Here is a 17,053-nt window from a genome sequence, read left to right on the forward strand (position 1 = left end):
GAAACATGAATTTGTATCTAAACTACTCAATTACATTAACCATAAGAGAACCTATGATTAATTTAATCGGATATGCTCAACATAAGAGATCTTACGGAGCCGCACAGTAATTTCACAAAGATGTGGATCATGGAAAGATCAATACTGCAGAATATTCAAAGATTCATTCTATTTTTCATCAATATTTGCATATAGACATGTAATAAACTTAATCTTTGTAGACAAAAGTTCATCCTATCTTCCATCAATATTTGTATAATGACATAATAGGCTTAACTTTTGTTGTCAAAAGTTCATTCTATCTTTTATCAATATTTGCATAAAGACATATGATAGACTTAACTTTTGAGATAATATGGGACAATCATAGTTCACGGACGTAAACACACATATCTCATAACAAGTTGTAATATATAAAACTATAAAGATTAATAATGTAAAATCATCTTCCAAATAAACTTTAGAATTTAAATAAATAAATATAAAAACATCGCAAGATGAAAATCGTTGGAAATAGCTATGTGTACTCACAATAATGGCTATTCCAAACCCTAGTTATCCTTCTTAAAACGCAAGAATAAATTCTCATAAGAAGTTTCCTAGACATTAAAAAAAATCAAGTTTCTTTGATAACATCGCACCTCTGAAAGGGTCCATCATAAAAGGTATCACGGATATCCTTGATTTTTTTGACCGTAGAGACTCCATGTTCATGAGTTAGAACATTAAATTTCCGATCAACAATGCGGGCAAGATGCCTAGCTTTGACACAGTCCATGATGAGTTTCTTCTGATTCCTGATCAAGATCTTTTGATTATCAGGGATTTTGGTCTGACTATCAATAAGCTGATTTGTTTGCATTCGAAGATTTGCAAATTCGACTCTAGAGTCATTCGGAAAAAGAATTCAATCCTTGAAAGATTCTCCAATTCAGGAGTTATACTCTTTCCTTTCAATCATCTTTTTCAAGACAAGTTCTTGAACAAAATCTCATCCTTTAATGTCTTCTTCCATCTCAAGATTCACCACTTCTTGAGGTCTTGAGGAGTTCTCCATTCCTTTTTTTTTTCTTAATTATTATTAGGGAAGGAAAAACAATATATAAATATGTTTACAAGAGACAGATACCCTTGTTGTGGAAACTCTAAAACTCCCAAGAAAGACAAGGACGTTCATGGACTAGGTGTGGAAGACTAATGGATCAGAAATGGTCCAACAAGAAATACCCTATGTTTTCAAGTATCTCTTACCATCATGGCTTAATAACTAAAAGAAAGACTTAATCAGAGCATACTGAAGAGATACATTAGTTACATGGAGTCAAGAAATGACTCAACCTTCATGTAAGGGGAAAACAACACAAACAAACACAACACAGATGGTAACCAACAGTAGATTTGAGCATCTTGCAAATATCATCCTTGCAACTCTCAAGTTAGATGCAAAGAAGAAATTTCCTAGAACTAGGTAGAAAGGTGAGATGTGATCCCACCATGAGTATTGAGATATGCACTATGAATACCATCTGAGAGTTTGAACCTAGTATTTCTTATCTTCCTTCGGCTATTTCTAATTGCAAAATAATTTGACATAACCTTTTTAGAAAATCCGTTGGAGGGAATTTTCTGAGAATTAAGTCTAGGACCTCTCGAAATTAGTTCCATAGGATTAGTGGAGAGAGGTATCCTCCATATAGACTTAGATCTACCAGACTTATTCTCATAACCACTAGGAATGCATATTTTAGTGGTGTAAGAGTTTGCACCAAGAGGAGAAACACGATCCCTGTAGAGATTTCGAGAAGAGAGACCATTGAAATCCCTTTTATGAGAGTTCTGGATTTCTGCAGGAATGAAATCCATTATAGAAGTCGCCAGACAATCTACTTTGTCGACTGTAAAAACAAGTAGATTTTGAAGATCAGAAATATGTTTCTTTCCGGCAAAACAATGTCGAACATAGTGATTCAAAGAACAGGTTCGTGGAGGAGAATCATTGGATTGAACCTGTTTTAAATTCATAGCCCTATTAGAAGACTGCAAGTTATGTAAACGCTTCCTAGCAGGAACTTCCTTTGGAGAACTTTTCTTCATGTAGTGTAATTCTTTATGAGAATTAGTGATAGACACAAAAGATTTTGGGGTAATTTGCATTACCTCCCCTGTAAAGATTGGTAATTTTCATTACCTCCCCTACAAAAATAAAATTAGCAAAGCCTCCTTTCGTCAATAATTCTGTCTATTCCAAGTTAGCTGACTCAACACTAATTTACACGTGGTTTTTTGTAGGGGAGGTAATCCAAATTACCGATCTTTATAGGGGAGGTAACGCAAATTACCCCCAAAAAATAAAAACCATGTGTAAGTTAGTGCTGAGTCAGCTAACTTGGAATAGACGGAATTATTGACGAGAGGAGGTTTTGCTAATTTTATTTATGTAGGGGGAGGTAATGCAAATTACCAATCTTTACGTGAGAGGTAACGTTTTTTTTTCCTTTAAAAATTACCAATCTTTACGTGGGAGGTAACGCAAATTACCCCAAAGATTTTCTCATTAAAACAGAGTTTTCCTCCTTCAAGGATTTGCACTGTTTTTGGGCTAGAAGAAGGGAAGTAACCAATTTCTCTTTTTCAACACGAAGGCTGTCCAGATATGATGAATGTGTCTCGATCAAACGTTTTTCTCTAATTGAATCTTCTTTAACAATATCCTCAAGAGTACTAATATTTTCACGTTGTAGAGTAGTTTCTTGAACAAGTTTTTCAATATTGTTAGAGAAGGACTCAATGATGCTATAGAGTTCCCGTTTTCGACTAAGAGACTTCTCAAGTTCATCAATAAGCTGATCATGTCTTTCTTCAAGAGATTTTATCTTAGCATCTTGAAAAACAATAGACTCAGCTGTAATTTTTTGATTTCTGGTGAGTTCCATTTCAGTTTTAGACATGGAGCTAAATGTCTCATCATAATTTTTTTTATCAGAATCTGATAGCAAAAAATTCCTACCTCGGGATTCGGAAGAATCAACAAAGGATTTATCCTTGGAGGTAAGCCCAAGACATTTGGCATAATAAATTTTTTTAACACTCATTTGTATGCGTGCGAGTTTGAGATACACAACTATCCACACAAATCAGCTTGCCACAAACACAGACTTATAAGGTCTTAAGCATGTTTGCCTGCTCTGGTACCAATTGAAAAAGCGGGGTTCTAATAACCACACCCAATATTTCTCTTAACAATTTGTATGGACTAACTCCAATATACTTTCAAGAGAATCAACTAGACAATCGACTCAATCTTAAGAAAAGTATATCAAAGAGTTATATCTCAATTTCTCAATTCAATCTGCAATCAAACAAATAGGAATTTGCAAGCCCAATTGTATATAAGAAATAACTTCGATGGTATCAAAAACCAATATCCAAGTGTCAATCAATTTAATCTACAACCAAAGGTTAGATCCACAATTGATTGAACTTACGCACAACCTGTGATATTTCAATTATATGAACAAATATAATGCGGAAAAGAAATAACACAGACACCAGAAGTTTTATTAACGAGGAAACCGCAAATGAAGAAAAGCCCCGGGACCTAGTACAGATTTGAACACCACACTGTATTAAACCGCTACAGACACTAGCCTACTCCAAGTTAACATCGGACTGGAATGTAGTTGAGCCCTAACCAATCTCACACTGATCAAGGTACAATTGCGCTCCTTACGTATCTGAATCCCAGCAGGACTCTACGCACTTGATTCCTTTAGCTGATATCACTTACAACTAAGAGTTGTTACGACCCATAGTCGAGACTTGATAAACCAATCTGTCTCACACCGAAAAGTCTATTGAATAGATAAATCTATCTCCTATAGATATGCCTATGAGTTTTGTTCGGTCTTTTGATAAATCAAGGTGAACATGAAGCAATTGATATACCAGACTTATATTCCCGAAGAACATCCTAGATATATCAATCACCTCAAAATAATCTTAATTGTATGGTAGCGAAACAAGATATTGTGGAATCACAAAGGATGAAACGAAGATGTTTGTGACTACTTTTTATCTTGCCTCTCGGAGATTAAATCTCGAGAAAATCTTAAAGAAGATAGTACTCAATCACGATAAAAAACAACAAGATCATAACACGCAACTACAAAGAAAATAGTTGGGTATGGCTTCACAATCCCAATGAAGTCTTCGAGTCGTTAACCTACAGGGTTTTGGAAAAACCTAAGGTTAAAGGAGAATCGACTCTAGTTGCAACTAGTATCACACATGAGGTGTGGGGATTAGGTTTCCCAGTTGCTAGAGTTCTCCTTTATATAGTCTTCGAATAAGGGTTTGCAACCAATGTTACCTTGGTAAAAAAGCATTCAATATTCACCGTTAGATGAAAACCTGATTAGACACAAGCTAATATCTTTCAACCTTTAGATCGAACTTAGATTGTTACACACAAATGAAAAGTGACTTCATTTAGATATGAGTAACCGTACTTAAATGTGTACACTCTTTGTTGTCTCAACAATAGTTAAGTGGTGGGCCCGGAAAAGTGTGTAAATATGAAGAGCAATGAAACGCGGGCCTACAGTAATACCGCAAGTGCACGGTCGTCAGTTGTAGCTCGTGCAAGTACGGGTCGATCCACAGAGACTGGGGGTGTTTTGTAGTGTTTAGCTATTTTGGGTTCTAGTTGGCTATTGGGCTTTAGGTATCAAAGGGTTGTGGTACCAATGGGTTATGAATACCCTTTGGAACTGTTGGGCTTTGAATACCCTTTGAGTAAATTGGGCTTAATGGGTTTGTTGTAATGATGAAGTGCTTTAGGCCTTGGGCCTTTGAATGATTTTGGAATGAACTGTGAACTAGGCTTTGGCCTTAAACTTAGGCTTGGGCTCAGTGTAGTGAACTGAGCTTGGGATTAAACCTGGGCTTTTGGTATGATTTGGGCCTTAGCTGGAGCTAGGCTTTTTAGCTATGAACCTGGGCTTTTAGCCTTTGGTTTCAATAAACTGAACTTGGGCTCAGTGTTGAAGTGAGCTTTGGGCTCAATTGGCTTGTATGAGAATCTGGGCTTGACAGTGACAGGCCTTAGCTTGGAAAGTGAACTGTGAGCTGGGCTTGATAGAGCTATCAGTTTGGTTTTTGAATGAGTCCACAGTGAACTGGACTGAGCTCTTGATGATCAATGCACTTAGGCCACAATGAGCTTCAATGGACTAATGGGGAGCAAAACAGAGAAACTAAAAGAGCAAAAGATAGCAAAAGAAAGAGAATAAAAGAGAACACAGACAGAGATGAGGAACAGGGAAGAATAGGGAACAATAACTAAGAGATTAACAATGGCAGTGAAACAAACTAACAATGATCATGGGAAAGAAGCAAAAATCAGTGGCAATGAGGCACAAAGGCAGTTAGCCTAAGGCAAGGGAGCAGCAATGAAACAAATGGTAACAGTGGAGGTAAAAGCTAAGGCTTTGAATCCACCCTTGTGACCTAGCCAGATAGTGTAGTTCTAGGTTGAATTGAACATCCTATGCATACATCTAGAATGGGAGGAAAATCAGCTTGCTCACTGATATGCCCCTAGTATTGACTGTCTTTTGACAGCACAGTCAATCACAGGCATACCAGAGCACTAATTTCTTCCCATTGCACAAGCAAAACAGGCACTAAGGCTTCTAACCTAACATTCCACTACCTAACAGTCCACTAAAGCTTCATCTGAGCCTCAGCTAGTGAGACTTAGCTCATGACTAACATGCTAACACTAACATACATCATACAAGATAATTGAAACATGAATTCAGAAATTAAACATAAACAGAACATGAACATTACACAGTGAATACCAAGAATAGAACATATACAGAACAGCAAAGTTCTGGACACTGGCTAGTCCAGCATCTAGATAAACATGAACAGGAGCTTGATACAAAATGTAACAATCACACACTCAAATTAAATACATGTTGGAGTTCAGAACAGCTAAAATTAACAATGCATTTGAATTGAGAATAATGGAATTGAAAAGATTGAAACCCTCAAAGCTACAGTTCATAACTAAACTATTCTACTGATGCTCTGGTTAATCCAGGCATAGTTACAACACACCCCCACATCATCTATTTATACATATAAGCAAAATCCCAAAAAATCCCCCAAATCAGTGAAATTAGGGTTTACCCAAAAATCCAAAATTCACTCACCTAACATACTGATAACAACCCTAATACGTGACCCATGATTCTAATTAGACGTACAATCAATTTCCCCCAAAAATCCCCAATTTATGGAATTAGGGTTCTTATAAAAATTTCTATTAAAATTTACCTAATCACTGATGACACTGGTAGATGTCGACCCATGCCTCCAATTCTTCTCCTGATGCTTCTCTTGTTCTTCCCATGCCCTAATTGCTTTTCTAGCTCATCTATTTCATCAACCCCTAACCTAGGGTTCCTGTGAGAGGAAAAGATCGAGGAATTGATGTTATAGAAAGCTAGAGGAGTAGGGGAAGAGTGGGTTTCAGTTGGTAGGAGCCATGATGTCTTTGGTGAGAGTTGTGGTGGTGGCAGAGACGGACATGGGTGATGGTGGTGGTTCTGCACAGGGTATGGTGGATAGGAAGAAGGTGAAGGTCGATTGTTTTGGGAAGAAGGGGATGTTTGGTTAGGTCATAGGGTTCGGTCGCTATGGTGTGTAGCGGGATCATCGAGTTCGATGTTTGGCGAATCTCGACCGTGGGATATGGAGATGAAAGATCAATCTGACGGCGAGATGAAGTGGATCCTGAAGCGACCGTTGGATTATACAATACAACAAAATTAACGACACCAGATGGAGTTAGGTGTTGTAGTGTTAAGCGGAAGTATCGAGGTTTGATGCGCAGGCAAAGAAGCGATCGTTGGATTCAACTACAATCTAATCTGAAGGCTTGGAATTTAAGCGCTGTGGTGTTTTGCAGAGACTTCAGATTTTGATGCTCTACGAAGGAGCGACCATAGGATTTCGATGTAGTCCCATCTAACGGCTGAGAATGGAGGCGGTTATGGATATAGAAAATGGGTTTGGGTAAGGGTTTTGGGCCTTGGGTATGCCAAGCCCATATCTTCTTTAAGAACAATTCTTCCTTCTTGAGCCCATTCCTAGCTTTTTGGACGTGCGCTCCATTCTTTGCGGCTTCCTTGCGTAATTTCTTCCGGCTTTTCACTACTCTTCAGCTCTTTTCCGCTCCGCAAGTCATCCAGACTTTATTTATTACCTAAAAATGCAAAATTAAGTAAGAAAAATATTTATTCTTGAAAACAATGAAAATACAGAATATGGGATAAAATGTAGAATTAATGCACAAAAGATGAGTTAAATGCCAACAAAAAGGGATAGATATATACAATATTTGGCACTCATCAAATACCCCCAAACCTGAATTTTACTTGTCCTCAAGTAAAACAAAACTAAGGAAATCATAACTATACCACTGTCGCTGGTCTCTCGAATGCATTTAGCGTATGCACTAAGCCTTTTAAACCACTAAGTGTCCCTAGTGGACGAGTTGAAGTCTCGTGAAGGTTTACCAGAGGTGTGCCTACAAAACCTAAGGACAAAATATGAGCTCAGATTCCATCAAATGTGACATGTGCAAAACAGTTTAAGCTCACAGCAAAATGGAGATGTCAATCTAGCTATCGAAGGCACAATCCTAGCACTGATAACAAAAAAAGACATGTGATAAGAGTGTAAAGTGTATCTACACATGTGTAAAGAAAGATTTGAAGTTATGACTACTAATCACCAAGAGATAGTTTCTCAGGCTAAGAACCAAGGTCGAAATCTAGCTAGCTGTCCGGACTTTACGAGAATTGTGAATGAGTTGGAGGTATTTCACAATTGCTCGCGTTGTACATCAATGGCATACACCCTCCTTGCTTATTACAATGAAACAACAAAAGATGACTATTTACATGACTCTTATTTACATTGACTATTCTCTTTTTATTTTTGGAACAAGAGATGATGGAATTGATAAATACTTGATTTTTTTTTTTTTTTTTTCAAAAAGAAGGAGTTCGTTTTCAATTATGGCAAATTATCGTGGTATCTACTCTATACCCCCAAACCTAAACTAAACATTGTCCTCAATGTTTCAAAATATGGAAAGAATTAAAATGCAACATATGGAAAGGGACATGCTGAGTAGAGTAAAAGGAGAGAGAATACCCGATTTCGGCGAAAGCAGAATTAAAACTCCGTTATTCAAGGCAAAAATCCAACATATTTCAGCCGAGATCATATTGGATTAGCAAAATATATACAAAAGGAACAAAAGTTTTTTTTAAAATTTTATCTACTGGATTATATACAAAAATTCACCATACACTAACAATCTAAAGAGTTGAGGATCAACCCAAAAGACAAAGTGTAGAGGTTTCAGCAGCTTCACACAATAATAATATGATAGGCATGCAAGTGAAGCTGTGAAACAAAATGAGCTACCCCCAAACCTGGATTTTACAGAAGATATAATTTTGAAAACAAAATCGCGCAGTTTCGGGGGTTCATCATGCAAAAGGTCTAGCTCGAAATGAACTGTGCTAGGGACGGGCAAACATGCTAATTCCAACTGTGGTTCCTCAGATGTATTATACTTAGAAGCAAAATAGTCCAAGAGGACTTGGGAAGCACACAGTTCCAAACCTAGGTTGGGGACTCTCAGAAAAGTCGGTTTGACAATATCGGTACAAACCAAATCTAGGTTGGATGGAAGGCCTTCAGATTGTGACTCATGTAGGAAGATAGGCACATCATTATTAATCACAGTAAAAAATGATCATGGGAAAGAAGCAAACATCAGTGGCAAAAGGATGCAAATTTACAATGGCAAAAGCAAACAGTACAAAGTATTATGAGAAGGTGACAGAACAATGAAACTAAACAAAGAACAATGGAACCAAGGCCTAAGCCAAGGGCAGGGGTGTGAAGAAGTAACAAAACAGTTAAGTTGCAAGTGACTGTGAAAACAGAATGTGGGTTAAGCTAAGGCTTTGAATCCACCCTTGTGTCCTAGCCAAACAATGTGATCCTAGGTTGAGTTGAAAATCCTATGCATACATCTAGAATGGGAGGAAAATCAGCTTGCTCACTGATATGCCCCTAGTATTGACTGTCTTTTGACAGCACAGTCAATCACAGGCATACCAGAGCACTAATTTCTTCCCATTGCACAAGCAAAACAGGCACTAAGGCTTCTAACCTAACATTCCACTACCTAACAGTCCACTAAAGCTTCATCTGAGCCTCAGCTAGTGAGACTTAGCTCATGACTAACATGCTAACACTAACATACATCATACAAGATAATTGAAACATGAATTCAGAAATTAAACATAAACAGAACATGAACATTACACAGTGAATACCAAGAATAGAACATATACAGAACAGCAAAGTTCTGGACACTGGCTAGTCCAGCATACCTTCACATCACACCCACAGTCCCCTTTTTATACCCAGACACCCAAATTAGGGTTTACAGAAAAATTCCCCCAAATCCCCAAATTGAACAGTGACAAAATTAGGGTTTCTCACCTAATTCGACTAATTTAATCATACCCATGTTGCCACTGTTCTTCCTCATGCTCTCCCTAGCAGTAATTAGGGTTTTCTCGAAAATCCCCAAATTAACTGAAATTAGGGTTTGGGTTTTTTTCTTACCTTGATGTGACAAATCTCCTCAATTAGCATCGACCCATGTCTTCTCTGCTTCTCCTGGTGCCTTTCCCATACCTTGATTTCTTCTCTAGGTCACCTACTTCATCAACCTCTCACGCTTAGGGTTTCAGGGAAGAAACGTGAGAGATTGAGGGAATAGGGGGCTAGATAGTTAGGGGGTGATGATGGGTTGGTAGTTTAGGGATGATGTGAGACAGGTAGAGGTGGTGGCGTGGCAGTGGAGTGGGTAGTGGTGATGATGGAGAAGGTGGTTCTGTTGCAGAGAGGGGGGGGAAGAGAAGAAGTCGATGGAGAAGAAGGAGGGGGCGTTTGGTTAGGGTATAGGTATAGGATACTAGTGTGTTGAGCAGGTGTAGAGGATTTTGATGTTTCGCGAAGCTGGACCGTAGGATTATAGGATGATGGAATGATCCAACGGCGCGATGGAAATGGATGAGGGGAGACCGTAGGATGACGAGATACATCAAAACTGACGGCGAAGATCGAGGTTAGGTGTTGTAGTGTTAAGCGGAAGTATCGAGATTTGATGTGCAGGCAAAGAAGCGACCGTAGGATCTAAATGTGATCTAATCTGAAGGCTTGGAATTTAGGTACTATGGTGTTTTGCAGGGACTTCAGATTTTGATGAACGATGAAGAAGCGACCATTGGATGATGAGATGGATCCGATCTAACGGCTGAGAATGGAGGCGGGTATGGATATAGAAAATGGGTTTGGGTAAGGGTTTTGGGCCTTGGGTATGCCAAGCCCATATCTTCTTTAAGAACAATTCTTCCTTCTTGAGCCCATTCCTAGCTTTTTGGACGTGCGCTCCATTCTTTGCGGCTTCCTTGCGTAATTTCTTCCGGCTTTTCACCACTCTTCAGCTCTTTTCCGCTCCGCAAGTCATCCAGACTTTATTTATTACCTAAAAATGCAAAATTAAGTAAGAAAAATATTTATTCTTGAAAACAATGAAAATACAGAATATCGGATAAAATGTAGAATTACTGCACAAAAGATGAGTTAAATGCCAACAAAAAGGGATAAAATTATACAATATTTGGCACTCATCATTAAGTGAAGTTATCCATATGAAAACTTTCATATCAATCTTATTCATCTTAACCATAACTAGTTCAAATGACTCAAATGAAACTAGTTATAGAGTTGTTCAATTGTTTATATTCTCATAGAAGTATACAAGACACAATTAAAGCAAAATCGATTTTGATTCGCTCGAATCAAGTCATGAACATTATATCCACGGTATGCAAAAGATTGCATTCCTTATTATATAAATGTATTAGTTCATGAACAAACCGATTTTAGAACATAACCCACTCAAGTACGCAAACGGGTACGCATATCTTAGTGGCCGGACTAAGTTTGGGTTCGCCAGTATGCGAACGGGTACGCATATCACCAAACTCAGTAAAGTCCCGGAACTTGAACCCCACGCCAGTACACGTACTTAGTTCACGGACCTCTACTAAACTAATCAGTACGCATACGGGTATGCATACCATGGTTCCCGGACTTGGATTACACATATGCAAGTACGCATACTTTGCTTATATCCAATTGTTCAAAACTCTCATTTCAACCATTGAAACATTCTCGGAAGACGAAAATAGCTGTCTCACACAAACTATTAGCTTCAAAACAATTTTCAAGTGATCGAATGATCAATACGAAACATTCCGAGTCTACATCAAATGACTGTCTCACACAAATCATGTAAGATGTTACCAGACGATTTTCACATGATCATCTTTTGACTTTAGTCAAGAATATAAGATGAACTTGGTTAAAGCGAAAGCTTACCAACACATATTTCGAGAAATATGTAACCGAGTTACACTCAGCTTGAAATATCAAATGTGCATAATTGAAGTCTATATATCTATACTACTTTTGTCTCAAATAGAAGATAAGGTAGATAGACTTTTGAGTGATAGATGAGTTCAATTCTCCACATAACTTTTGTTGATGAAGTTCCATAAGCTCTGCTTAGTAGTTCTTCGTCTTCAATCAATGAACTCCGTGAAGTCTAATGCTCATCTACACTTTCTATCCTAATTCGAGACTTAGGTATAAGTAGACTAGAAATCAAGACTTGTAGTTTTAGTAACTAAACTTGACAAACAAGCTTGAGATAGCAAGCAGTGCTCTAAAAATTTCTCCAATTGAGAGCATTGGTTCTTGTCTTCGCCTTTACAAAGTAGTTTTTCTTTCTATGATCCTGAGAATTATGAAAGGACTTCGTAAAGCATTTATAGGAAAACTATGTTTATCATAACACTGATTCTTTTGCCAAAATGCTGGACGTTTACAACCCAAATAATCAAGGGGATTAGCCTTGTTATATGATCTAGGTTTCACCACTTCTTGTGATTCCCAAACAAGAACATCATGAAGTTTCTTATTCCTTATGCGAAAATGATATCGCATTTGCAGGTGATATTTATTTCTATAATAATAATAAACATAAGGAACGTTCTTACCTGGATATGTGGTGCTGGCTTTGGAGCTTGATAGACTTTCATTAACTGACAGTGAAAGTACTTTTTTTTATGGAAGCCTTTAGCTGAGAAGAATCTTTGGCCTTGAGTCCTTGACAAATTTTACCTCTGTGCAAGTACTAGGAGTGTCTATTCTGTCATTTCCCAATCCTCGTGTATCACAATGATTTCTACATGCTCCTAATATCGAGGTTAATTTTTCCGAGTTACTGAGCTTAATTTCCTTTAAACTCATACTTTCTTCTTCCAAACTTTTTATCTTTTCAAGAGCAACACCTAAATCATCCTTAAAGAGTTTTTCTCGAGAGAGACAAAGGACTTTGTTTGTCTTTAGCTGCATCAAGTTTTTATTCCAACTTATAGAAATCTTGACGAAGATTATCATATTTCAATTTATTTGAACTTAGGTCTTCTTCATGATCTTCAAGAAAAAAATTGATAAGACGATGACTACAATCAAGACCTTTGAAGATCCTTCTCAATTTCTTGTTTTCTCGACATATAGGAGTCAAAAGAGTAACGAGATCAAAATCCGTCATCATATTCTTTGTCAAAGGGGTCAACAACTTACCATACTCTGGGAATTCCTCGTATATTTTTCTATCAAGATCTAAATCACTTTTATTAGAAAGTTTATCTAACTGTTTTCCTAGATAAGTTCTACGTTATCAACAATTTCTATATTATCAACAATATTTTGACTAGAAAACTCATTCAAGATGTTTTCATGAGGATTTTCAAACCTTGAATCTGATGTGCCATAGGAATTTTCTCCATATCAAGTCCGGCCCCTCCCCCCAAAATTTGTTGGGAAACTTATCAAGGGATTTTGGACCTACTTTTCTTTTAAAAAAATCTAAATTTTAGATTATGAGGGTAATGTCAGATAGTACACGAACTCTAAAACAAAAAAATTCTATGTATCCTAAGAATTTTAACTCAGTTACCATATACACGGGGAATTTACATGAATGTCGGAATTTGAAATCTCATGGGAATATAAATTTCTCGGAATCCTGAATTCTACGAACAAACCCACCATTAGTTTTATTATACATAATACATGGGTGTTAATAGGATACCAATTTGCTTGGAGCTAATAAAACACATATAAGACATGATATTTCTAATCATTGGACTGGTACACCCCAAAGCAAATTAGCCATTGGACATGATATTTCTAACTTGGCTCTAGTCCCCAAAAACAGATCTTAAAATCACTTATTAGTCCTTCATTTATACATATATTATGTTTAATCTAAAATTTAATGTTTAGTCCTCCAGAATTTTTTAAAGATTTCTACTTAGTCCACCCAAATCTACAATTTTTTAGCCCCCCTTAATGCTAAAACTTGGCTCCGCCACAAAAATTGGTACACCTATAAACAGAAACATATAGGAGTACGTAGGGGCGGAGCAAGAGTATGCACTTGCACCCCTGCCTAGCGGGCTCCAAATCCCGTTTTAGGCCCAATTAAAGACATGATGCTAGATACAAGCCAAGTTTTTGCTATTTTGCACCCCTAAATTTTTTTTTTGTACCCCATTACACTCCGACTTGCAAATTCTGGCTCCGCTCCTGGGAGCACGAGGCTGGTGTAGACCACTTGAAAGTAGTCACCACTGTGGTATACGTATACCCACTTTTATGTGGATTGAAAAATGCACATTGTAAAGAAACTATTTTCTATTTCGTGGGACCAATTGGAGCCATTCCCAGTGAAGCAGAGTCACTCATGGTGTGCCAATTCGGAATTTTCCCTCTCTCATATCTACTCGTTAGAATCCACAAAAATAAAAAAGAAATCAACAGTCAAGAACCTCAAAATTAGAAAAGAAAAATTCACAACATAGTCTCAGACTCTTAGTAAACAGTTTCAAAATTGTACATTAAGCTATGGCCCGGACTTTGATATCTCCATCTCTAAAGCTTCTTCAGCGTTCAGCAATGTCTAATTACAATTACCCTGTTGTGACTAGCAACAACTACACCAACACTCACTCGCAATTACTAGGAAGCAAAAGAAGAGTAGAATTTCAGGTTTGTGCATCTTCTTCTGACGACAATAAAAGCAGTTCGGACACACCTGATTTCAATCCATTTGGATTTGTCACCGATAACCCTTCTAGTCGGAGCGCTATTCAATTACCTGAAATTCCCGCAGAAGATGGAAACGTCGGTCAGATGCTTTATGTAAGCTTGCTTCTCCTGTTGCACTTTCATCTTTGGTTGTTCATTTGCACATATAGTAATTGTTTTCTTTGCAAATTCAGAGGACAGAAGACAAGGGAAAGGAATATGGATCTTTCATAAGATCAGGGAAACTTAAATGGTTTGTAAGAGAAACAGGTAAAAATATAATCAAAACTCAGGCACTGAATTTAGCTTATGAATGATACTTCAAGATGTTTGTTGCTTCATGTAGGATCTTCGGATGCCCGACTTGGTACACGCGGTACCATTGTTTTCCTCCACGGAGCTCCAACTCAATCTTATAGCTATCGAGTGGTTATGGCACAGGTTTTCTTTCATTGATACTTCTTCTTAACATATGTGTACTCATCGGCGTTAATGTGTCTGTAAAACAGTTGTTGTATTGTATTTATTAGATGGCAGATGCTGGATTTCATTGCTATGCACCAGATTGGATAGGATTTGGATTCAGTGACAAGCCCCAACCAGGATATGGGTTTAACTATACAGGTTTTGTTTAATTACATACATACATTTCTTTGTACCAAGTGTAAGAAGTTCTTTTTTTTTCTTTGCGTAATTTGGATACTTCTACTTGTTGCAGAAAAGGAGTTCCATTCTGCATTAGATAAATTACTCGAAACGTTGGGTATCGAATCTCCATTTTTCCTAGTGGTTCAGGTTTGATAAATTTGGCGACTACTGTATTAAGTATTTCCACACTGTTTAGTGCAAAATGACTGGAATATATATCTGCTAAACTTCATTACAGGGATTTCTTGTTGGTTCATATGGATTAACATGGGCCTTGAAAAACTCGGAAAGGGTTTCGAAGCTTACGATTCTCAACAGTCCATTGATAGTTGGATCAAAAGTACCTGGATTGTTTAATCAGCTAAGGTTCTCTATACCTGACCATGCAGTTTTTATATGAATTCTTAGTTTGTAACTGTTTGTTTGGTTCCTTTGAAGATTTTTACTTGACTTCTGTTCCCAGGATTCCGTTGCTGGGTGAATTTACATGCCAGAACGCTATTCTGGCGGAGCGTTTCATCGAAGGAGGTAGCCAGTATGTACCATGCCCTTGCATTGTAGCACTGTTTTCTCTGTATCAAAGCTTGCCCATCCTAACTATCTTATCATGCTGGAGGGAAACAAATGCAAGATTTTCTCGAACAAAGTTTTGCAGTAAAATGAAAATGTTGCTATGTGTAAGAAAATCTCTTGAAAGTCTTAAATTCTTACTCGGTGTTTTTCAACAGATATGTGTTGAAGTCAGAAAAGGCCGACGTATATCGATTACCATATTTAGCAAGCAGCGGGCCTGGATTTGGTTTGTATTCCCTAGCTAGATTCTTTAAGAAAACTTGAGTTATCTTGTAATGCATGTTCTCACCCAGTTTGATGAACTTTGCAGCTTTGCTTGAAACTGCAAAAAAGATCAACTTCAAAGACACGTTAGGCCGTATAGCGAGCGGGTTTTCGGCAGGAAGGTAAAACAACTGTTGTCAAGATCTATGTGCAATCACAAGACTTTCATATAATCACTAGTTACTTTCCTAATGAGTTCTGGTTAAGTTTGACTTAGGAAAAACTCTGGTTAACCATGTATAACTTTCTTGACTCCAATTTGGAAATTAGTTGGGACGAACCCATACTACTTGCTTGGGGAATGTCAGACAAGTACCTGCGTCAACCGGAAGCGGAAGAGTTTCAGAAAGGAAACCCCAGTAATGTTAAACTTAAGTTGTTAGAAGGTGCAGGGCATATGCCACAAGAGGATTGGTAACTATTTTTTTTCTTCCTGGCATATAACTTTGTTCACCTTACCTTTATTTTCCTGGAACCGTGACAAACACACCATTATTATGCAGGCCCGAGAAAGTTGTTGATGCTTTGAAATACTTCCTTTAAATTAGATGCATGCAAATTCCTTAAACCAATTGCTGAAGTAGGAATGTACAGAATGGAATCGGGTAAAGAGGACGTGTTTTTCTTGAAATATTAATACAGGTTTGTCAGTTTTACACTCTCCCAGAGTAATACAGTCCAATGGGCTACTTTTGAGCCAACATGTTTGTATCAGGAGGATGGCCATATAAGGTATAAAATCTGGAGGTTGGAGAAATATTGAAAAAGAGGTTGAAGAATCGACTACTTGGTAATAGAGATCCTTTAGTGTTAGTTAGATCGGTATTTTTAGTACTCAAGCTTGCAAATTTCTTGTAATGGTATAACATTTTTAAGGTGGGTTGGGCTAAAGCTTGTAAAAAACACTAGTACTATACTACATTTTTCTCCATGTATTATCATTGTTGGTTGCAAAAGTCACAGACATGCTCTATGGGGAAATTTTTTGATGGGGCGCACTATTTGATGAGGGCGTGAGGGGCGAATTGGGAGGCGCCATTTGTCTAAACAGTTGGCAGTTCTTAACCGAATCAACTTCCCATTATAAAAGAAAAAGGGTATTTACGGTGTTCTTATACGTATTAGAGGAACTGCCGATACCAATCAAACAAGATGAGATCTATTCAGAAACATGATATCTTACCCAAAATCTATGTTTTTGCAGCCGGTTTTATAGTTCTTCCCAAAACAGATTTGTAAC

General features: G+C 37.5%; 1 protein-coding gene across 2 annotated transcripts; it reads left to right on the forward strand.

Moving 5' to 3' along the window:
* The first annotated feature begins 13,966 nt into the window (after positions 1 to 13,966).
* LOC113282769 (haloalkane dehalogenase 2-like) lies at positions 13,967 to 16,754 on the forward strand. Of its 2 annotated transcripts, XR_003327157.1 has the most exons (12): positions 13,967 to 14,442; positions 14,523 to 14,598; positions 14,675 to 14,769; positions 14,859 to 14,952; positions 15,047 to 15,123; positions 15,215 to 15,342; positions 15,440 to 15,511; positions 15,705 to 15,775; positions 15,860 to 15,935; positions 16,084 to 16,227; positions 16,317 to 16,455; positions 16,529 to 16,754. XR_003327157.1 is itself a non-coding variant. In XM_026531840.1 (11 exons), exons 1-11 carry the CDS (start codon positions 14,146 to 14,148, stop codon positions 16,354 to 16,356), a joined length of 1,170 nt encoding a protein of 389 aa, XP_026387625.1. In that variant the 5' UTR covers positions 13,967 to 14,145; the 3' UTR covers positions 16,357 to 16,754. The 2 variants fall into 2 exon arrangements, 1 of the variants encoding a protein (XP_026387625.1); XM_026531840.1 differs by having other exon boundaries at positions 16,317 to 16,754.
* The last annotated feature ends 299 nt before the right edge of the window (positions 16,755 to 17,053 follow it).

This window comes from Papaver somniferum, chromosome 5, assembly GCF_003573695.1.
Source record: "Papaver somniferum cultivar HN1 chromosome 5, ASM357369v1, whole genome shotgun sequence".
Taxonomy (NCBI): domain Eukaryota; kingdom Viridiplantae; phylum Streptophyta; class Magnoliopsida; order Ranunculales; family Papaveraceae; genus Papaver; species Papaver somniferum.